Raw genomic sequence first — 23,651 nt, forward strand, 5'->3', positions numbered from 1 at the left:
AGCACAGTGGGAAGATACCCAGCACCTCTAGGCCAGTGACAGTGCAGAAATGAACAGCATGCTGTGAAAAACCATCTTTTCAGAGGATGACAGTCATAAATACAAGCACTAGGTCCACATGAAATCAACTGCCAACTCCTTTCCCTCAATTCCTGATTTGCCAGGTAGCTGCCCGACCCTAAGGAAACATTTAAGACAAAGCTGTGACAAAGCAAGCCCAAATTAATTTCCTGTGTGTACCTAGGGATACAATAAGCTATTTGGTTCTCCTGATGCTGGTTTTTAGGGATGTTTCACTAAAAAGATAGCCTGTAACATAAAATCATATCTTTGACATGGTCTCACATTCTCAAAATCACAGTTTGCTGCAGGGTCATACTATTCCAGCCAACATGAGGTTGCTCGTCACCAGCCAGTGACAAGCCAGTCACTCCGAGTAAGTTTGCTGTTAAAATAAACTTGTAATTTCAAGCAACCCCTTAGTAAGAATTCCTGTTGTAGTGAAAACATAACAACATCTCATTTGTATCTTAGTAAAACATAGAGAAAATAAGGTATCCATGCAGCCAAAAATGTACAAGGTGCAGGCAAAAGAATTTTTTTAGTATTTCTGAATTTCCAGAGACTGGAAATTATACTTTTAAGATAAAATCCTGGACACCACATTCTGTTGTAAACAACCTGAAAACCCATCCCACCACTGCCGGCTCCACTCTCCCTGCGCTCCTCAGCACAGCAATTAATTTCTGTGACCCAGACACTGTGTTATCCTCTTCGAAGGACAATCAGTGCTGTGTCCCAGTGTATTCATGTCACAGAAGCAATGGCAGCCAGTGGGAAGGTTGTATAGAGGTGAGATGGCAGGGATAGCCAGGATGAGGAGGATGCTGGGAGTGCAAAGCTGTCATTGTGGTGGTACCTGACTCCTTTGGCAACGGCTCTAGCTCTCTCACCACCATCATTTTCTCTTCCTTCTCCTCCTCCTCCTCTTCAATTAGGGTTATCTCAATACTGCCAAGATCACGTTTGGCTAAAAAAGTATGAATGTGTTAAAATGCCACCTTAAGGAGGAAGCAGCAAAGGAAATATTGTCACCAGTAAATCTGCCAGGTCATCTTTCTTGCTGCTGTCCCAAGACATGCAGGAAAAATGGTAAGAGACACCAAGCTTCTTCCATGCCATCCAACTAGTTCTGGGCTGCCAGAACTGTATTTTAGTTACACTTTGCTGATTTACCGATTTACTGCTGATTTACACTTTGCCTTTAGCTATTTTGACACATTATTTAAACACAGTAGAAAGCACTGAGATATTAAATATAGGTTGGAACTGGATGATTTTTAAGGTCTGTTCCAACCTAAACCATTCCAGAATTCTGTGACTGATCACCATCGCCATCACCTCACCAACAGTCCCTACTGGGAGCAGAAAAGCCAGGATGAGGGTAAGTGCAGGAGGCAGATGAGAAAGGGCAGCTACAGCAGGAGATGGATGTGCTCAAGTCTGACACCAGCTGATGTCTGATCTGCTGCCTTACATCCTGTGGAATACAGAATTGCAGAATCTGCTGCAATCTGCTGAGTTGGAAGAGACCCACAGGGATCACAGAGTCCAATTCTTGGTCTTGCACAGGGCATCTCAAAAGTCCCGCCCAATGCCTAATAGCATAGTCCAAATGTTCCTGGAGCTCTGGCAGCCTTGGGGCCATGACCATACTCCAGTGGTTTTCATAAGTAAGGAAACATCTGATGTTCCCAGTTACCTCCCTCTATGGCTTAAATCTCCTCTTCCTGCAACAAATCATCAACTCTACTTTTAATTAAGATTAATATGAATCTGGCCGCAACAGTGATGTTGCTCTGACATCCTTCCCCAACTAGACAAGTAGCAGCTCCCTAGTGAAGAAAAAAAGTGGAATATAGGTGACCTCCATCAGTCCCAGAAACCTGACTTCCAGGCACTGCACGCTCCTACAGCTCAGGGGAAAAAACTTCACAAGACAGGAGAAGCTTTAAGAGGTCACTGCACACTCATTTCCACACACAGCCAGGGCATGGCACCCCCTCACTGCACCCAGAGCACACCTGAAAAGCAGCACGCGGCAAAGCCAGGGTGATTATAGTGCCAACAAACACCACCACAACCAGTGTAACCTCTGTCCTATAGCACTGCATCACTTCACCCGAGCAGCAACAGCACCAGGAGCCACTGCCACCAAACACCACCGCGGCTGTACCTGACCGCGGCTGCACCAGCTTCGCTGACTTTGGCTTGACAACAGGAACCTTAACCACCTCTACCTTCTCCTCTTCTTCCTCCTCTGCAATGGGTTTCATTTCAAAAGTTTCAAGAGTGTGTTTGGCTAGAAAGAGGTTTGCAGGTGTTAATGGGGGTTGGGGAACCCACACAGACATACAATGGTCACCACAGCAAGGAGTGGAGATCCTTTTCGGTAGCTGGGAACAGCAAGGAGGTTTGCAAGGCAGCTCAAGAGTCATTTTCCACCATGAAACTGTGTGTCAGTCCTTCTAGTGCTGTCAGACCCAACAGTGTATTGGATGAAGGAACACAAAAATAAGCTTTATGGGCTCCTTGCCCAGGAAAGAAGACGTGGGATACATAAACAGCTCTCAAGCACGGAACTAGGAAGGGCTCTGCCTGTAGAGTCTGGAGAGAGGCGGATGCTGGCTGGCAAAATCCAGGAAAAACACAACCAGACAAAAACCTATCTAAAACCTAGCAGTTTTAATTAAATGTGCTTGAGTGATTAATTTTAAATCTACCCTGGTGTCTGAAATTCCCCACCTTCTGGTTTTACAGCATCGAGCTTTCCCCACCAAAAGATGCTGCTTAGTGAGGATTCCAGGAATACCCATGGAGGGGAATTTTGCCACACTTCATGAAAACTTGATCTAGATGCTAGAAAAGCAGTAATGCAGTCAAAAGTACACTTTAAAAAATTCTGGGTGGGAGGAGGATACCCAAAGCATTTGCATGTGAATTATATCCAGCCCTAACATACCACTATGGTGGTCACTATCCAAGTGATGAAGACTGCAAATATTTGCAACACTGCTGCTGTGATACACTTCCTAGTATTTAAATGTGCTGTTGTAACTACACACTTCTTAAGGACATTCACATTTATTAACAGTACCCATCCTGAGAGAAATATAAGCTCCACAGAGTAAAATGGGTAACATTTCTAAAAACGTTAAAAAAAAAAAAAAAAAACCAACCCAAAATGCCAAGGAGGTCCTGGGTTGAAGGATTTCAGAAGCTTCACAAAAAGTTTTAAGATCAAACTTTCAAGTTTTCAAATCCATACAAAACCACCCACATTTAACAAGAGAGTTCTTGAGTGCCAGCACATCCTGATCTTTTTCCCACCCCTCCACAAGAACTGCAGTCTAATGAGGTACAAGGTGGAAATTTAAGGAACAAGAGCTGGGCTGTGTCTCCTCTCACTGCGAAACACTTCTTGCAAAGAAATGAAAAGAAAATCATCAGATTTGGTGAAAATTGGAAATTGTCAGGAACAAGCACGTAGAAGATAGGAAAGGCACTGCAGAGAGTTTGAGCCACCACCACAGCTATACCTGGCTTCTCTCGGATCTGATCCTCAGGTTTTGGTTCAGGAACCTCAACCACCACCACTTCCTTCTGCTTCTCTTCCTCTACGGTTTTGAACTCAACCTTTTGAGTCACACGTTTAGCTGAAGAAATGGGGCACACGTTAACAACTGTCCGCACGGCGAAGGCGCAGACGTCAAGGGGGCAGGAGTGTCACATTCCCAGGCTGCTTCTTTCCAAGCTCTGACATCCAGGTATAGCACTGCAGCTACGATTTCTCTACTCATCTGGGGTCATAATGGCATGGCTGATAGGCAACCAGAAGCACAGGTCCCCTTGCTACTGCGCACTGTGCCTGAGGAACTTTGCGTGCCCAGACTGCAGGGTAGCTGGAATTTGGCTTTGCTGCGTTATGGAGCTTGAACCTTCCCTTCTCTTCAGCTCCATGACACAAAACCCAGGCTCGGGATGTCACTGAGCCCAGGAGCAGGGACAGCTTGGCTGCTGCTGACCATGGAGTGCTGAGTAGCTCTGGTCCCCCCAGGCTGCAGCACCAACTCAGAGCTCAAAGCAACATGGTCCCTGCTCCATCAGGTGTCCATGGTGCACAGGGATGATCCTCTTTCCCTCGATCCTCACAGCACACAAGAGATGATCCTCTTTCCCTGGATCTTTCCCTGTGATACAGATCACGTGGACCAAACTTAGGCACTCCCTTTTCCACGCCTCACCTCCTCTGCTGCTATCTATTTATTTTAAAAATCTCAGGGATGAGCCCATCTGACTGACACACCTCAACTCCAACTTGAACATCACTTTTAAATGCTTTTAATCTTTTTAAGGGACACTGAAAAAGTTTCTATCATGGCAAAAAATCTCCTCCTCATGTAAAACTATGAAATTTAAGAAGCTATATTAAAACAAATAGAATGGCTTAATTTCTGATTTTCTATAGAAAAATGCTTTGAGATCAAATGAAGAAATATCTTTACCAGCAGAACTTTGCTAGAAGCCTTCAGCACCCACCTACATTCTTTTATCAGTCAGTTCTGCTGGGACTCCCCTTGGTTTGCATTTTTGTACTGGGTCTGGCAGAGCTGGAGTTCATTTACCCATAACAGCCCTCACAGTGCTGTGATATTGAGATAGGGATAAAAACTGGAAGAGGTAATGGGCAAAAGTACTGAGCAATGTTAGAGAGCAGAATGATCATGGGGAATTCTTGTTGTAATTGTGTTGAAGGCAAAAGGGTTGGATTAGGTGTATATTGTCCACTTTTGTTCTGTGTTGTGACAATGCTGCTGGTTTTTGTAGAGGGAATTTTTCATTTGGCTGGGTGGCTTTGTTGATGTGAATAAAGGTTGTGTGATGAATCGCGATTTTCTGAGTTGGAAGGGAACCATCAGGATCATAGAGTGCAACTCTAAAGTGAATGGCCTATACGGGGAACAAACCTATCCCCATGGTGTTACCAGCATCCTGCTCTACCCAACTGAGCACCAATTCAGTCTCACTACAGGCACATAATTCCTAAACATGTAAGGAGCAGGAACAAGGTTTTGTACTACAGTGACCAGTTACATCTGTGTCTCTGTACAGCAGGGAATCCAGGTGTTCCTTTAAGGGGTACTTCAGCCTCCTGGTGATTCCCAAAGGGAGAAGACACAGCAGGGACTGACTCACCTCCATCGAGGCTCCTGGATGCTCTCTTGCTGGCCGTGCGCTCAAACTGGGGCGCAGGTCGGTCAATCAGGGCGCTTGCCTGCCGTGTCTGCGCCTGCGTCCGACCGCTGTAGCGGAACTTGGAGCCCAGCGCCAGGAACCTGCTCTTGGGGATGGCCTCGGTGGAAGTCAGCCTGAAAGACACACATACATTTAAAAATCACACCTCCAGAGCCAGGAAGGGGCACGTGAAGAGGAATTGAAACAGAAATTAAAGGAGCCTCCTGCATACACTTGGCCAAGGAAATGCACATACTAATGATGTCTCACATTTACATGACCTCATGATCTCTGTCTTATAGGTCTTACAAAGCAGAACTTGCTTAAAAATTTACTGCAAAATAAACACCTACTGTCCCTGAAACCATTTCTCTCCCACTTTTCAAAAACACTAAGGAACAATGTTCATTTTCAATTGTTAAATTCAAGCACTAAGTTACTCAGGGTGAGGCTACTGTTCAGAAAACCCACCTGAAGAAGGTGTGATGTTCAACACATACTTTCCACAGCTTCTTTGCTGCCCGGTAACTTGGTAGCTTGAACCCAATTGTACTTTCATACTGTTCTTGCTGTGGAAAACATAACTTATTTAGGTATAGCAGGAAATAAATGTGGCAGAAGCCCAATCCCTAGCCCACCACCCTGGTCTGCTGTGACACAAACTCCTCAACTTGCCTCGCAATGTGCAGCAGGACCTCAGGTCAGAGGAAAGAGAAGGCTTGGCCACGAGCCCAGGCATCCCTCAGGATGCACTGGGATTTGCAGAGCAACATGCCGTGGGTTTATCTCCCCCGTCATACTGCCCAGCAGCGGGTTGAGGTCAAACACTGACCTCCCTGCAAGGCTAGGCCATGGGAGTGAAAGCAGGAGAAGGAGGAGGAAGAGGAAAGAAGTGGATCCCCGTTGTAGCCTCTCTCCCTTACGTAACCAGGCTGCTCCAGGAATTTCCCCATTCATGAGAGGCAGCACCAGTGCATCCATTCTCTGCTTCCCGCACTTAGGTGAAAAGCTAATTCTAATTTTTAATTATTTTCTTCGAATGAAAGCAAGACAAGGAGCCATTGTCTTGCCTTGTTTCCAAAAAATGAATTAGTGCTGCCCCAGTTTCATCTGTCGACCTTCCAGGCTTTTCCCTGGATGCTGGGAATGAATACCCAGTGATGCCAGGAGGTGGTGCTGGATGACACGTTGTTAAACTGTCACCAGCTGGCTTGCAGCTTCAGCTGGGATCAGACACCCCGAAGTCAAACGCACAGAGAAGAGCCTGATCCCGCCCAGCTCCACTCCAGCGACACACACACACACAGAGTAAATATCCCAAGGAAAAAAAGGATGACAGGAGCCCACAGGAACCAGCCATACCTCCCCCGGCCGAATCTTGATGAAGAAGCTGCTGCGTTTGTAGGAAATTTTCAGGACTTTGGGCCATGGGAAGCGGTTGATTCTCAGTTTATCTTTGTAAACAAGAAGGCCACTGGAACAGACTCCTAGAGTGATATCTACTCCTTCCAAGTCCTGGGAATGCAGATGAGGATTTAAGCAGTGTCAAGTTTATGAGTTTCAGGTCAACAGCTGCCTTCCAAATTATCCCTCTGGTCTTCCCCTAACCACCCAGACTCCAGCACCCAGCTCCAAGGCCATCCTTCCTTTTCTTCCACACTTTTCATGACGACGTCCTCCCTCCTGCTGATCTCTCCTGTTCTGGGGGTTACCCAAAGGGCTCATCAAGAGCTCATCCTGCATTTCCTGGAGCACAGAGGCTCATGTGGCAGGGAATACAGCGCAAGGACCTGTCTATACAAGGAGCTTTGGAAAGTTTCCTGTGACACAGAAATAACAATCAACCACAAAGAATCACTTCTCTTGCAGGAATGCTTGAGGCATTCCTGTTGTATGTCTGTATTTCCATACTTCCTCTCTTTCCAATACAGCTTCCTGAAACAGGAAAACTTGCTCCTGCAAGGGAAGGATAACCAAATTACAAAATCTACAAGTAGGTGTTCTCACCTTGGCTTGGTGAAGGTCGACTCCATACATAGACAGCTTTTTTGCATTCTCAAGAAATTCCAGGTCTGCTTGGGCTGGAGTCATGGATCTGCAGAAAAAGAACGGGTTTAGTATTCTCAAAACCATCGCTTTTAAGAGGAGACAGATCAGACTTCATGAAATTCATTAGATTTTCTTTTGCTTTCAATACAAACAAATGTGCCCAGATGATGAATTATGAAATCACTCTGACTGCCCAAATTTGTGCTTTTAGACATCCCAATAATATAGCTGCACTTTATTCCTGTGAAGCTGCACATGCACTAGAGAAGGAAGTGAGGAAGAGCAGTAAGGGGACAAAACTTGATTCAGCAGAAGAAACCCAACTGAGCAAAAGGGGGGTAGGTCCTGTCCCCCACAGACGTGCTGCCTCCAGACCTCCTCAAACCCAGCTACTGTTCTCCAACCAAACACATGGACAGCTGAAACCACTCAGCAGAGATTCCAGCCAAGGGACCAGATGAATGAGGGGTTTTCTGGGAACAGGTGCCCTGTCTGCAGGAGAGGCCCAATTTAACAAAGACACCCTGATAATGGAGGCCATTATCACTGTTATTGAAGTGTCCCTGATAATACTTTCTGGTGTATGAGGTGATTACATCAGCAGCTCTGCTGGGAGAGAATTCAGCTGCATACATTTCATTTTCTACCCTCCGTTGATGTCTTCCTTACTGAGCGCTCACATACATCTTGTGTGTGATGTAAATAGAGGTTTGAGTGGTAGGAGAGAGGGCAAAGTCCACTGCAAGGACAGTCTTGTAGGAAAGCCTCAGGAGCAGTCATCATCGTGATCTGTACCTTGTGCTTTGCAAATACAGTAGCAAGAGCTGAAACACAATTTAGCAGATTTCCCAGCAAATGCCCAAAGAACACATGACTGTTACGCATCCATGAACACATGGATGTTATGTTGGGGATACAGTTTAGTGGTGGGCTTGGCAGTGCTGGGTTAATGGCTGGACTCAATGGTCTTCAAGGTCTTTTAAAACCTAAACAGTTCCATGATTCTGATTCCCACTGAAAACCCTCTAAAGTTTAATGTTTACAGAACATGGACCAGAGATTACATGTGGATGTGTTGCTTTCTCCTGCACAGGCAGTACATCCTGTAGCTTTAAGTCTCCTCCTGATGAAGCCATGATGAATAATTCAGCACTGTGATCCACCACTTCTAGCACAGCAAACAGCCTTTGACTCCAAGTCATGAACTTGTCAGAGGCCCAGTACTTATCTTTTCCTCATTTCCTCTCCTCTTGGTGTAAATGGAGGGGAATCAATGTAAAATATTGATTAGCAGGCTTGAGTGAGGGGTTGAGTGGTCACAGCCAGGGCCCACATCCACCCTTCCCACTGTGCTCCAGGTTTTTTTTTTCCATCTGCCTGTGACAAAGTCTTGTCTTTGCTCCATCCTTTCTTTTCTAGGAAGATACACCCAAAGTAAGATAAGGAAGAGGTTTAGTGACCATCACCCTTGAATCTGATACCAGGGAGACTCCCAGGAGTTGTTCAACCCTACCTGAACCAGACACACCTGCCCAGGCCATGGCTGCACTAGGAAACACTTAACTGCAGGTTTGTAATTCCTGGATCATCTGGAATCTTTTCACATTAGGAAATGAATGTTACTCACTAAATGTGGTAGAAGAATGCCCCAAACAGGCTCTAGGCTACAGTGAGTAAACAGAGAAACTAGATCCAACTACAATCCACGATTACACAAATCCCAAAGAAATGTATTTTTAAATGGCAAAGGGCAAGGTTAAAACAAGTAAATTTTGCATTTGCACATGGACTAAAACCCATGTTCATGGCTACTCTGTGGGGAAAAAAGCACTTGTTAATAAACAATTGCAAGACTTCAAATCAGCTTTCTAAAAGCTTTGTTTCTTCTTCATGCAGGAAAAAAGAATTCCTGCTTCTAGAAAGATTGTGTCCTAAGTATTATATTTTTTGTTAAAAGTTAATGTTCACAGAATCATCATAAAATCACAGAACGGCCTGGATTGGAAGAGACCTCAAAGATCATCTTGTTCAACCCCCTACCATGGGCAGGGACAGCTTCCACTATCCCAGGTTGCTCCAAGCCCCAGGCAACTCAGCCTTGAACACTTCCAGGGATGGGACATCCACAGGTTTTCTGTATCTCACAGAGGTGGTGAATACACCAGAAAATCCCATTATTTCCCTTATTTCATGTTGCTGTGCATGAACAAGTCCTTCAGCTGCTGTGCTTTACCTGTATGTTTTATGAAGCTCCATAACCTTTTCTTCAAGCTCTTTTGTCTGGTTTGGGGCCAGTTTGAACTCATTGATGTAATCTGGGCCATGGAGATCAGAATCATAGTCTCCCAACTCTGACTGGACTGTGTAGGAACCCAGCAGAGCCAAGGTGGCAAAGGAGCAGGGCAGCCGCCCTGTAAGGATGTCCTGTCTAAGCTGTAGACACAGGTAATACCTGAGGGCAGAAAGGAAAATACTATTCACAGAGAACAGAGAGAAATTTATTAACTTGAGGATCAGAATCCATTTATTTATGCCACTGATGAACACATAACAATGCTTATTTCCAATTTTTACTTATTCCGAAGTTAAACAGTGTGGAGGACTGGGGGATTCAAGGTTACCTCCAGTCTGCAAAAGGAGTAAATGACACTATGAAAATCTTGGCTATAGGTAAGAATTTATGTTTCTACACAAACACGGGCATGGCAGAGTTATAAATGTCACTGCTTTACGCACAGACTCCAGTTTAGAGTGGGAGCATCCTCACATCCACTAAAAACAAACCAAACCAAACCCTCTCCAAATGTTGAAGACATCTGATCTCCTCTTTGAAGGAGGGAAAAACATCCAAATATGAAACATTTCTATTCCATATTCAGGAGAACATGGCCATAGGATTCCCACATAACTCACCTGGTGATGTCCTCTGTTAGCTGGGCAGGATCTGGCGGATAAAACTTAACATTAAAGGTAAAATCCCAGGGGCCTCCTGCAATGACAAGGGAGAGCTTTAGAAAAAGAAACACACTAGGACAGCTTTGTGATGGTCACTTGATATAAAAAAAAATAACTGAGAATATCCGATCTGATGTTCAGAATTTAGCAGATGCAACACTGATTTGATACTGCTCACTCCCATAGCCGGCTGCAGCTTAACACCTGTGTAAGTGTAAGAAGCGATTTCATTTACAGCAGGTAAGAAAAGCAGGAGAAAGAAAGTAAGGCAGAGAAAATCACCTGGATAAACCACAACTTGTGGCAAAAATTCAATTCATTGTTAAGAAGCTCAGTGACTGACATGTTTTTTCATTGACTGAAATGGGATTCATGAAGACAGGTCAGGCATAGGCTATAAATTAATGAATTAGGATTGGCTTACTGTCTAACCCAAATTTCAAAGTTCAAAGAGGGCTGTGCTAAGTCACTCCTCAGCCTAATGCACTGGGATCAGGTGGTCAGACACAGCTTAAATTTAGCCCAACACAAGCATCAACATCTGGATGAAGACAGAAAGCACTGGGATAGGAACAGCTTTTCAAGTCCAGACCTAATTGGTTTATTACAGCTTGTTGCAAACCTTGCATAAAACCGTTACAGACATTAACTGAGCCAGAAGCCACATAATCACACATAGAATTGGCATTATATGTGGTATAATAGCACAGATGACACAGCTGAAGAGGTAACTCTCTCTTTTCCTTGAAAATAAACCCATTTCCCAGGAGAAAATAGTCCTGACTGCATGACTTTCAGTTACATCTCCCCATGCTGTGCCCTTTAACACTAGTTCAAAGTAAGATTTATTTTGGAAAGAGAAAATCTACCCCTGCGCTTAACTTGCTCAGACATTTATCCCAATCTCACACACGGAACAGGGGGAATGGAGCATTCCTGGATTTACTTCTTATGCAATGCAGTAACTGGGATTAAACATGAGACATGTTGTTTTCATCACACAGAGTACAAAACAAGTGATTCCAAGGTGACTATGAAGGTAGCAGAGGTCACCTAAACCAGCACACACTGATATCCACATGTTCGTATGTACACGCAAAATACCTTCACTTCAAGTAAAATCAAATAATTTGCCATTTAACCCATCCCCAGGGGACCAGATTTTACAGCAGACTGCTGTTCTTTACACTTACTAGATGAATTTTATGGATGGAGCTGCTCCTGCCTTTCAAAAACACCCTGTTACTGATTCCAAGAGATGCTGGTAAACCCAGGAGCTTTCCCTAGGCCACAGCCTTGCATCTCCCCCCTAATCTCAATTTAATGACACACTTTGTCCCAGGCCTCCCACCAAAAGCATCCAAAACCCAGTATTTTCCTTCCCAAAACTTCCAAAGCAGTTGGATTTTCTCCCAAGAGAAAACAAAAGACTCTAAAACATATTTCATTTTGACACTGCTTTTATCTTTTTCTAATTCAGTGCCAGCAGACCTTAAAACACAACTTGAGAGAGCATTTGGTATTTGAGCTGATGTTGGGGGTTAGGCTTGTTCCTTTTTTACTGTAAAGATTTTTTTTTCCCCCATAAGTTACCAAGGAGACTAAGTGTTGGATACTTAAGAGTACTTAACCAAAACAAAGAGGTGGCCAAAGCTCGGAGGGGGAGAAAACGGGAGTTTTGGGGACAGGTAAAGGACAGAGCTTGAGGCAGCTTGGCTCCCTGTTTTATCGGCATTTGGGGAGAGAGAACCGCTGGGTTGCTGCTTGCTGCGAGAGGAGCTCCCTGGCACCAGAAAGTTCGGCCCTGGGAAATCTAACATCATCTGCTCCCCTGCCCTGGAATTCCTAAGCTTCCCCGCCTGCCGGGCTGGGGCTGGGCCGGCCCTGCTCTGCCGTCGTGGCTTCTGTCCCTGCTCTATTGGGTGACCTTGCACACCTCGGCCCCTCCCTGCTCCACCCTGCGGGCACACCCTCGGGACTTCCCACTGCTCCAGCTTGGTGCCCTGAGGATCCTGCAGGGGCACGAGACTAAACTCCCTGGGTTTTTGTGAAGCAAAGCCCTCAAGGTACTGTTTTTGTTATTAATGTTGTAGTTGTTGTTTCTGTTTGCTTTGTTATACATACTAGTAAAGAACTGCTATTTCTATTCCCAGATATTTGCCTGAAAGCCTCTAACTGCAAATTTATAATTGGAAAAAAAAAAGGGGGGGGAGGTGTGATTTATATTCTCCATTCCAAGGGAAACTCGAGCTTTCCCTGGCAGATACCTGTCTTCCCAAACCAAGACAGATTTTGGTGCACAACGTGGGTCCCAAACCAAGACAGCTGATATTTCTCAAGCCATTTATCATTCCAGTGCCCCTATTTGGACCCCAAATAGACTCAGAGCTCATAAAACTTTGTTCCACCATAAAATCCTACTAGGGGTCTCCCAACCTCCTTTGGGATTTCAGTGGTTCCAACCGACACCCATTGTCTAATCCTGTAGGCAAAGAGCACATCTCCATTTCAGCACTGCACTGACAGTGTGGCTTTGCTTCAGGCAAACACACCCCAAGCTGTTTTACCAAGGAAATTACATTTTTTCCTAAATCTAGAGCACCCCTAAGTCCTTAAGAAGGACAGAAAGGGTGCACAGACTGCTTGAACTTGTGCTGGCTGACCCCTGCCAGATACCCTCATTTGACCTCTCCCCACCCCTGGGCCTCCTGGATGGCTCACTAAAGCCAAAGTGGGAAAAATCACATCGTCCACCTCCCCCTTGATAAATTCAATCTACTTACCATGAACCTGCTTTTTTATTTCTTTGGCAGGATCCAGCCACGTCTGTAAGAGGATAAAAACATTCACAGTTTACCAGACATTCCAGAATCACCACAGAAAGCCGAAAATTGCTAAAAACACAGAGAAAAAAAAACCCAAAAAAACCCCAAAAAACAAAAAACCAAACACACAAAAAACCCACAAAAAAACCCCAAAACCAACCAACCAACCAACCAACCAAACCCCAAAAACAAACAAAACAAAACAAAACAAACACCCAAAAAAACCCCAAAAAAACAAAAACACCACCAACAAAAAAAAAAAAAAAAAAAAAAAAAAAAAAAAAAAAAAAAAAAAAAAAAAAAAAAAGACAATATTTGACACAAAGGCAGCCATGGAAACTGAAGAGATGGTGCATTTTTCATTACTTTTACTCCAGGCTGTGGTCTCAGTGGGTGTATTTCCAGCCATTCACCTACCAGGGACTCACAAGGGAGGCAGGAGTAACGAGTGGGAAAAATGAAAGCAGATTATTAGAGCTGCAAGAACAGAGCAGCTGGTATGGCCACAACCACATCCAGCTACCAGAGGCACTTGTACAACACCTTTTTTATACTCCAGAACCTCTAAAAATAGGTAAATAGGATGGATATACTGATTTTAAGCACCCTGTCTCCTTACTTACCGTATTCACATCATAGTTTTCAACAAACTAATTGCTGAAATACAAGGAAAAATGCCTAATTCCTGAGTAAGGCTGGAATTTTTTACAGAAGTGCAACATAAACTTCATTTCTTTTAACTATGACTCAAGTTTCTAGTAATTATCTGTGCCAAAATTTAAAAATATATCTTTTTTCCCCTCCTCTATAATTTGGGGTTTTGTGGGATGGTGGTGCAATTTAAGCCTCAAAACACAATTCCTGCTTTTTCCATGGTCTGAGCCTTTCCCTTAGCAGGGGTCAGGGCCTGTCCTGCTGCAGGCACTGGCACTGGGCTAGCAACCCTCCTGGAGAAGTTACATTTAATCACCTCTTCATTTTCACCAGCTCTGAACAGGATTTGGACATCCAGGTCTCCTGAGGTGAAGGAATTAACTCATTGAATCCCTTAAACTAATCTCTCCTTACCAGAAGGACACGTAACTTCATGGCAGGGAGACAGCAATACTTAAATTTAATCTCCTCTTTTTATATTCCTGCTCATCTAACATATAGAAGTGGGGATACAAAATCCATTTAAAAGGAAGATTTGCTGTCTTTTTAGGACCACAGCCTGGAGCAGAGCATCTCCATGGCTGAGCTAGTGCCACAACTAGCTGGGGTGAGCCCAGGGTGCAGTCATGCATCCCACCCTGCCTGATCCAGCAGACAATGATGGGAACAGCAATTAACAACACTTTTATCCCACTGGGTCATGAATCAGTGGAAAACAATCTTCCCTTTCAGGGCAATGAGCTCCTTGCTGTTCCCTGGTACCCAGCTGCTCCAGCCACTGTCAAAACCTCCTAATCCCACTGCCACCCTCTGCTACGCCCACGTGGGTGATTACTGGTCCTCAGAAAGTTTATTCCCTAAACATCAAGGTGGAAAATGTCACATACAACCCCTCCCTATTCAGGAATACACACGTGTCTCTTCACCTGCTCCACACAGCTGCAGGTGAGGTGCAGCAGCTCATCCTTGGATCCTATTAACACCATTTTACCTATGAATCAGTAACTCTGGGGAGGTCTTGTTTGAAGTTACAGCACAAGAGAGATGAAGCTTCAGGCTTCAAAGTTCAATGAAACATAACAAGAAAGATTAAAAAAGCTGTTTTCACCCATCATAGCAAACCAAACACCAGCTTGCTCCACACTGGAGCTGAACGAGCAATGAACAGTGGCCTCTCTGCCCCAGCTTCCAGCTGTGGGGCACAGATCTGACAAAACAATCTGTTCTCAGTCCCTACAGGTAAAAAGCTGCATCACCTCTCAGCCCTTGTTGGCTTGCTTCTACTTCCAGACTAATCAATGCCAGGAGCCTGGATATGAGAAGAGCAAGTCCAAGGGTCTAAGAGACCACAGAATCATTTAGGAAAAGCCCTCTATGATCGTCAAGTCCAATCATTACTCCAGCACTGCCAAAAGGTAGCACTATGCAGTGTCTCCGAGTGCCACATCTATATGCTTTTTGATCACTACCAGGGACTGTGATTCCACCACTTCCTTGGGCAGCCTGTGCCAAGCATCTCACAACCTTTTCCAGGAAGGAATTTTTCCTAACATCTAAATGCAGCCATGAGCTACCCACAGCATATGCAGAAGCAGCTGAGCTGCTTCAGCTACTCTTTTTGCTCTGAATTGGATCTGAAAGTACACCTACCCCTCTCTCTGCAAGGAGAAAAACTCTGATTTAAAAAAAAAATCCTCTGATATAAAAAATATCCAGTTTATATACATGGAAACACATTTCACATCCAAGAAAACTGGCAGACACCAGAGACAGTAAAACAAAGTAGGAGTTCTGCCTGCCTCCAATAGGGTTATTTATGTGTGTTGTTCTGCCTGTGTATAAAACAATATCAAGTATTTCATGGCAGACATCTGTTAGTAACTCGGCCACAGAGGATTGCTGCAGGTGAAGCAGAGGAGAAGTCAGAATACAGACCAGCATATCTGATCTAAAGAACACAGAATTGGGCCCTTATTTCAATTATCTCCCTTTTGGCTTTATGAAATAGACCTTGAGTAATTGTTGAGTTAAAAGGTAACCAAGGGTTTTAAAAGGTAAGACACTGCTTGAGACAAATCAAACAAAGATCTTAAATTGAAACCATGAGTAGGAGCTTTGGTATAGAGTCATATCTGTTCTTCTGCAGGGCAAACGCTCAACTCCAAATGCTCTGGATGGCTCCAGCCAAACCTTACCAATGCTGACACCAGTGCCAGGGCAGCCTGACTCCTTTATCATTTAATGACATAATTTTGCAGTAAACTAATATAATGACTTTTCACCAGGTGAAGACCCCAGTTCACTAAGACCTGCAATCCATATTTAGGGAGGACACCAAAATCAGTTTGAAGAGGAGCTTCTAATCCACTTCCTGCCCTGGGGAGATCATGCAGGAAGAGCTGAATCCCCTCAGGGCCAGCAGCTGCTTACCCTGCAGGTTGGTGTGTCCCATATAGCCAAACCAAAGTAGTCTTCTTCCAGCAGATTGAGGTGGTCACAGACTTTTTTAAGTAGATCCTGTCCCTTGGCATGTTTCTGCAAATAGACAAAGAAATTCTGTAGGACAGGGTTGGGTTTTGCCTGTCTTTGTTCACAGGAGAGGAGAGGAATAGGATCAAACCACAATGTGCACTATGAGAAAGGGTCCTGAGTAGCTCCAGATCGTACCTCCTGGCTGTTTCAGAGCAAGAACTCCTTACAGGAAGGGGCAACAGACATAAAAATTCCACGGAGAGGCAACAAGAACCACAGTGGGTCTCTCTCTTCCCACCAGCTCCACGTCTGAAAATCCCCGAAAGCTGGACTTCCCAACACAGCTCAACAGACACCAAGAATCTGTACAGGTTTTCCCTCCGAAGGTACATTTACAGTGTTGGTATCTCCCAGGTTCAGGCTACTAGACGATCAGGTGCGGATCAAGAGATGAAACTGCTGCCTCAACCTATACAGTTCAGGGGCAACCTGACTTTCCTCAGGTTCACAAAAAAGACAGCAGCACACAACCAAAGCCCATGAATTCCATGATCTTTCCATCACGCTGCTTTGCTGATGAAAACCAGCTTCTCCCATCTGCTTCATGTGCCCAAAGATGCTCAGCACACAGGTTCCTGCCTCCGGAAATAAACTTTGAGCATTCCTATTTCTTTTTTTTCTTTCCCCCATATCCTGCAGAAGTGAACTGGCCCAAGGAACAGACACCCTTTTAATCCAAAAGCATGAAGGAAAACATCCCTGAGGCACAAAACTATGGCAACCAGAAGCAGTTCATTCCATAGGATGCTTTGCTAGAAGAAAGTGCAGTCCAAGTGGTGCAAAATCAGCTTCACTAAGACCCCAGCTCTCCTGTCCATCATCTCTGCATGGCAACTGCTCCAAGACCCCTGCCTTGTTTTACTCCTTGGCTTCATTCCAGCCTTTCAGCTGTCAGGTCCTTTGTGCACACACTGTGACTCTATAGGTAACATAACATATGTGTTAGCCTGGTTATTTCTCAAGGAATTGGCACTGATATAGGAATGAAAAAGCTTCCAGGGCTGTCAGTCGGAAAGGATGCCCAAAAACACTAATTCTTCTTGGATAAAGAAATTTGTGCTGCTCTTTGCCTACACCATTGCAATTCCTTCCCAATTAAATCTTAATAAACTCTCAAAATGCCAGAGCAGAATTACACTGGCACTAAAGCCAAGGGCGCTCCTCAAGTTAAGACGATCTCCCTGACACAATGGCACCCCTAATCCTCTGCAGTGCCCACCATGACACTCTGGACCTAGAGAGAGACATTTCTCAATGGACCTCTCATGGCTCTCCCTCCAACAGCGTCCATGACCGTGTCCAAAGAAATCGCTGCAGCAAACCAAGGCACAAAGCCACTGCAAGCTGTCACTGGGATTTAGGAAAGAGTTCCTTGGGGCTGCACAGTCTCCCTGGCCAAGGGGAAGGTGATGGGGGCAGTGATGCTCTGATTCCAGGCAGTACCAGCAGCGCCACTGTTACACAAACACTCAGCACTGACCTACTTGCCCAGGATCACCCAAGGTGATTGCTTCCACAAGGAGCCCTATGCTCAGATGCCCTGTCCTGTCTCATTTACCAGCAGGACTGAAGGAAAACAAGCTGGTGGACGTATGCTTCAATGGTAAGTACCAGATTATTAACATTCTGGACAAGTACTTCGATACTAAAATAGGGATTTCTGCTTGCTTTTTATTGCCCTGACAGCACCACAGCCCTGTGAGAGAATGCACAAAATAAAGGAGAGAAAAAAAGCCGTCAGATGAAGGGGGTTGCAGTGCTCTAAGTCAACATAATTTAAAATTGTTTACTGGAAATATATTCAACTGCATGCTAAACACAGGGTGTTTTTCTTTACATCCAAGCACCAGGAGCTAAGTTAAACAGCAGCCTGACAGGTAAAGCTACTTTGGGGGACTAGAAAAGCACAAGTCAATTTTATACAATCTATTTTATTCAAAGCCAAGGAGGCAAAAGTTATTTAGACAACTGCAACGTACCCCAAAAACCCAAACTCTAGCCTGGAATACAAATGGGAGAGATCATGAACAGCAAGCTGTATGAAGTTTAGGTTGGTTTTTTTAAAACCTCCATCTACCTTTATAAAGTAAGGCACCCTGGAATTGCAGAACAATTAAAAAAAAAAAAAAAAAAAAAAAAGATTCCTAGTACCCAGAGGTTTTTACAACACACTAAATAAGTTGTTATAGCTTACAGCAGGCTTGTTCTGCAGTACAACCTGTCATGTAATTCCCTGGCAGCACATTAGGCCCCTATTAAATCGTGTTTGTGGTGATTTTTCAAGAGAAGCAGAAGGGAGAGGGAAGAGACAAGAAGCAGAACCAAACCTCCAAAGTACTTACATCCACAGAACACTCAAAAATGGTGTCATCCAGCAAGACGACTTTGCAGTACATGTTTTTGTGTCTTCTCACTGCTTTTTGGGCAGCTTTCAAATCCTTGTCTGCTTTAGTTTCCAGAGACTCTCGTTTCGGTTCTGGCTTGGCACCCTCTTCCTTCGCTCCTCCTTCTTCCCTGTCCTCGAGGTCTCTTTCCTCTGGCTCCTGGTTGTCCCTCCTCTCCTCCTGAGCAGGCTGAAACCCCCAATTTAGGGGTGTCAAACAAACAAACAAACAAAGTATGGAACAAGCACTGCAGGGCTGGGATCTCACTCAGAATTCATTATCCCACTTTAACCTGTAACCTCCAGGACCTGGAGCAACAGCTGGGATGACCAAGGGAATGGTAATAATTTTTAAAACTCTTCCAAGTACTTTTCAAGTTTTCATTTTGTAAAGGATGTAATAAAAAAGAAATAAGGGTTGATTAGAGAAATCAAGAGTAGATTACACCATGCATTCATGGCGTTAGTGACAGTACCTTCTGGACTGGGAAGGTTTTTTCCCTCCCAGGCAGGACCCCCAGTGCTCCCACTGCCACTCTGGTATAGCTGTTGTTTCAGTGCACTGGCTCTTGGCATGAAAAGGGGAAAATATTTTAAATTGACAGAGGCTAGATGGGATACTGGGATGAAATTCCTCCTGTGAGGGTGGGGAGGCCCTGGCACAGGATGCCCAAAGAAGCTGTGGCTGCCTCTGGATGTCTGGAAGCATCCATGGACAGGTTGGACAGGGCTTGGAAGAGTGGAAACTGTCCCTGCCCATAGCAGAGGGTGGGATAAAATGGGCTTTAAGGTCCCTTCCAACCCAAACCACTGTGGGATTTTATGATAGCAGTGCCACTAAAGGAGAGTCCGGGCTGACATTTCACAGCAATTGGAGCTGACCGAGAAGCTCTCTGCCACCAAAAAGGGAAGGCAGTCTCCACACCACAGGCCCTCTGCCTATGGAAGCACTTTGCGAGCCAGTTTAATCCACTCCAGTAGCAGAAAGAAATGCAGTTTGGGGACAGGAGGAGGAAGGAAGATGGCTTTTTTTTTTTCCCCTCTGCCACTTCAGCAGGTTAAACGAGTTCACGGCAGGCTGCGACAATGCTGGACTGGATGCAGCAGGAGCACAGAGCTGCAGCAGAGGAAGAGCAAAACCTTGTCTGTTCACCCCATCGTATCTCATGAAATCACACCCAGGCACAAGTATGCAGAGGTATTTAAAAAATAAATAATGTCCCTAAGCTGCTCACTTCTGTTCCAGCAGAACTAGGACAACCGGGAGCAGGGAATCAGTCAAAGCTCCTAATGCCCGTCGGTCAGCATTAATCAAATTGCAGCACCTCGCAAATGCTTTCACAGCAGAAATATCTGCCGAGTGTCACAGTTCAGAAAGCCACTGACAGTGATCTAAAATAAGAACTAAAAAAAAAAGGCACAAATGTGTCATCTAAAATGAACAGCCCATGAAGAAAGGCTGGGATGCAAATTCTCACGGGCTCAGGACCAGAAAATCAGAGATAAACAGAGAAAGAAATCATGCAATAAAAAACCGGAATGGTTTGGGTTGGAAGGGACCTTAAAGCCCATTGCACCTTCCACTAGACCATGTTGCTCCAAGACCCAACCAACCTGGCCTTAAACACTTCCAAGAACAAGTTCATCTTGAGAATACAATTTCTGGGCTGAAGGTGCCTGAAGATCTCCACCTCTTCCCCATCCTGCTAATCCCAACCCTCAAGAGGTATAAAACATGAGCAGAGATCATCCCATGGTCCTCACAGGCTCAGAAATTTGGGAAAAGACAGGAAAAGCTGTCTACTACCCTCTCTACAACTCTGTAATTTTAAGGAGTTGAGTTTACAATTATTGCCTACAGGCAATGCTTGAATTTGTAAAGCATTGCTCTGAGCATTTGTGGGTATCTGGAGCCACTCTGAACTTAAGGCAGTGGATAAGAAATCCGGATTTCACCCTGTCTGGCTCCAGCAATACACACAGGTTGGTTGGGATGTAAGAAATTCCCAGCTGAGGAGAAGGAATATTAACCTTTTTCCACTCCAGGCTCAAGTAACAGTAGAGCTGTAACTAACCAAGAAGGAAGACAGGGCACACAGCACTTCCAAATCAATAACCAGCCACAGCTCAGTGAATGTTCCCTAGGGTGGCTCTGCCTCAATTTCTACTTAAAATTTTTAAACTTTAAATTTTGCATGAAAAATTACCCTGGCTGGAATGAGTAAACATCAGATACATCCCAGGAGCTGGGCTCAGCCCATGTGCTGTGCTGAAGTCCCTGTCTACATGATGCACAAGCAGAAAATATTTATACTTGGCAGGCTCAGCACTAGCCCAGACCCAGCAGATGACCAAGTCCTAAAATGTCGTGCTTGCCCTCCTTGAAGTTGAAGAAATCCATCCCCAAATCTATGCACTCTTGTAATCTCCACCTTGGGCCACTGGCCTGCCTTGATCCTGTTCACACCAAGGACATCTTGATGATCAACCCTGGTTTTGAACCCAGTGAATGTGAACCTTCTGTGTTACAATGGGACATCTCAAGCCTCAGCAGAACAATGATTCCGCATGGGGCATTTTCAATTATGCTACAGAATGTGACCTTAATTTCCGGAACAGGTATTTTGCAGGTCTGATGCAGAGATGCAATAGTGGGAAGTACAAAATGAAACACAGGGAACGGACAAGAGCCTTTTTGGCATCGCATGGCCTTTTCTGGTCAAGCTCACCAGCGTGGGATATGAAGGTGTTATAGCTCTGGCTACAAAGACACAATTTAAAGCAGCAAAGAGCATAAATGGGGTATTTTACCTGTGTTTCTGCACTGCTCAAGGAATGGAGATCCAGCGATGGGTCGGTTTTGAGCTCAGGCTCAGGAGCTGCAATCGGGGCTTTCACCAGGATGTCTTCATCAGGGCTAGCTCCTAATCCTGCGTCCTGGTCACTTCCTGCCTCTTTAGGACCATCTGTGTCTTTGTCCTCTTCGGATACCTGAGACTTGGGCCTCCTGAGGAAGGAGGAGAAGAGGCGGGAGAGACCCCGGCCCTCAGAGGTGCGATGTTCTTTCTTGCTCTGCTCTTCGTGCGTGGGGGTGTCTCCGTTGGAGGCCTTCTGCCTCTGGGGCTGTCTCTCCGGTGTTGGTTGAGCCCCTTCCTCCAGGGAAGCCTCTTGCTTCTGTGTTTCAGCAGCTCCTTCCTCCTCCTTGGCTTGCTGCTGCTCTGAGTTGTCAGCGTCAGCTGCTGGGCTCTTTTCTGTTGTCATGATGACGCTATATGAGAGGAGTAAAAGGGCTCAATCAGAAGGTTTCCAATACCTGTCTGACAGCTATTCAAACCAACCACAAGCAGAGACACACCATGTTCACAAGTCACACCGCCCTGTCACAGAACCAGAGTGGAAGGACCCACAGGGATCACAGAGTTCAACTCCGAAGTTAATGGGCTGTAAAGGGATGAAACCCTGACTGACTCCAGCCTACAAAGTCAGCAAAAGCAAAGTCATTCCTTTTGCTACAGTTTGCTTTGAAGATAGTCTTTAAGGTCCCTTCCACCCAAAACTGTTCTGGGATTCTATGATCTAAAACACACCAAACCACACCGCTGGGGACAGGATGTATTCAGTGTCGAGCAATTACACTGTTCTGCACCAGATGAATCCAGGGGAGCCCAGCAGGCTTTGGGATTCATGGGATATTTGCACTGCACACTGGAAAAATGTCAAATGAAAAGGTTTCCAAACAACATGTAAAATGGAGGGCAGACTTCCTCAGAGATTGTGCTATCAAGCTGATGCAATGTTTATTTCAACTTTAGCCTAGGCTGTTGACACAAAAAGATGGAAATCACATGAGAAGAATATCTATTTAAAGGTATAAAGAGGACCCAAAATAATCATGCTTTAGAGAAGATAGAACTAATCTTTGTATACATCACATGTATCTGCAGCAATAAATTGCCACTGCTTACACTGAGCAAATAGAATATAACCCAATATGCCTCAATCTCCCAGCCCAAGCCTCAGTGCATAAACATTTGCTCAAAATACACAGTTAAAAATTAAGGCACATTTCAAGATGCCATCCTCCTACGTATTATTGCATTCATCAACTTTAATTCATCCTGATTGCTATAAGAACCAGAGTGCTTGAAGGAGAAAAGCCCTCCCAGCTCTTCAAAGGACTTTCCACTTGCATTTAAGGCCAAAATTTCACATTATTTCTAATGTCATGGTTAAATCAACGCAGCATCACAGACCTTCCCTGAATTTGTTTCTGCAGCAACACAAATTTCCTGAGGTTACAGGGTTTGGTTTGGGGGTTTTGTTGGGTTTTTTCACTTAGACTAAGTCCCACCAGCCAGCCTTGGGGACAAGCTGCAGAGCTCGTTTTAGCATGGTCTCCTGCAGAAGCAGAAGACTGAATTGCTCTCCATTCACCATCTCCCCTCTGTGAGATGCTTTGGGTATTTCCTAGCCCAGTGGAGTGGCAGAGGCCACTGAAACAGCACTTCAACCTGCACTGACTCTTCAGTGTTGTTTCTACAGGCACCCAGGCAGACAACCTGCATCATATCAGCACCTGATGGACCAGAGATGCTACAAGGCAAAGAGTGTGCCCGAACCCAAATGTGCCCAGATGCATCTGAGATCAGTCTGCAGACAGAGGCATATGTGTGACTCGTCCTTGCAGCTCTTACTTCTGCTCCCCTTCCTCCTGCAACCTCTTGCCACAGATGCCACTGGCCCCATTAGCAACCCATGGCTCCTACGGCAGAGAACCCCAGACATCACACATCTTATTTCTGCTCGTCAGCTCTCCAAGAACTCCTGGAGATGCCACAAGGTAGTGAAGAGGCCAAGGACTCTGTGCAGCCAAACACCCATCACCCCAACCCACTATGCCAATGTCCAGGGCAAAGCTCCCAACACTCCAGCACACACAGAATGAAAGGGATGCTCTG

General features: G+C 45.1%; 1 protein-coding gene across 39 annotated transcripts in view; it reads right to left on the reverse strand.

Annotated features, from left to right (window-relative positions):
• EPB41 (erythrocyte membrane protein band 4.1) overlaps window positions 1-23,651 on the reverse strand; it is a 95,656-nt gene that overhangs the window by 29,535 nt on the left and 42,470 nt on the right. For 17 of the 39 annotated variants that reach the window (XM_066335242.1, XM_066335243.1, XM_066335238.1 and 14 more), the window contains 13 exons: window positions 21,505-21,961; window positions 18,653-18,883; window positions 16,209-16,313; window positions 13,083-13,125; window positions 10,258-10,333; window positions 9,578-9,817; window positions 7,303-7,390; window positions 6,658-6,810; window positions 5,767-5,864; window positions 5,257-5,429; window positions 3,600-3,716; window positions 2,237-2,362; window positions 920-1,030 (listed from right to left, as the gene is read on the reverse strand). In XM_066335242.1, coding sequence (XP_066191339.1) covers window positions 920-1,030; window positions 2,237-2,362; window positions 3,600-3,716; window positions 5,257-5,429; window positions 5,767-5,864; window positions 6,658-6,810; window positions 7,303-7,390; window positions 9,578-9,817; window positions 10,258-10,333; window positions 13,083-13,125; window positions 16,209-16,313; window positions 18,653-18,883; window positions 21,505-21,954 — 2,011 coding nt within the window. In that variant the 5' untranslated portion in view covers window positions 21,955-21,961. Of the gene's footprint in view, window positions 1-919; window positions 1,031-2,236; window positions 2,363-3,599; window positions 3,717-5,256; window positions 5,430-5,766; window positions 5,865-6,657; window positions 6,811-7,302; window positions 7,391-9,577; window positions 9,818-10,257; window positions 10,334-13,082; window positions 13,126-16,208; window positions 16,314-18,652; window positions 18,884-21,504; window positions 21,962-23,651 lie in introns of those variants that run through there. The other 22 variants (XM_066335261.1, XM_066335252.1, XM_066335262.1 and 19 more) reach the window with 9 other exon arrangements.

Source organism: Sylvia atricapilla, chromosome 24 (genome assembly GCF_009819655.1).
Source record: "Sylvia atricapilla isolate bSylAtr1 chromosome 24, bSylAtr1.pri, whole genome shotgun sequence".
Taxonomy (NCBI): Eukaryota; Metazoa; Chordata; class Aves; order Passeriformes; family Sylviidae; genus Sylvia; species Sylvia atricapilla.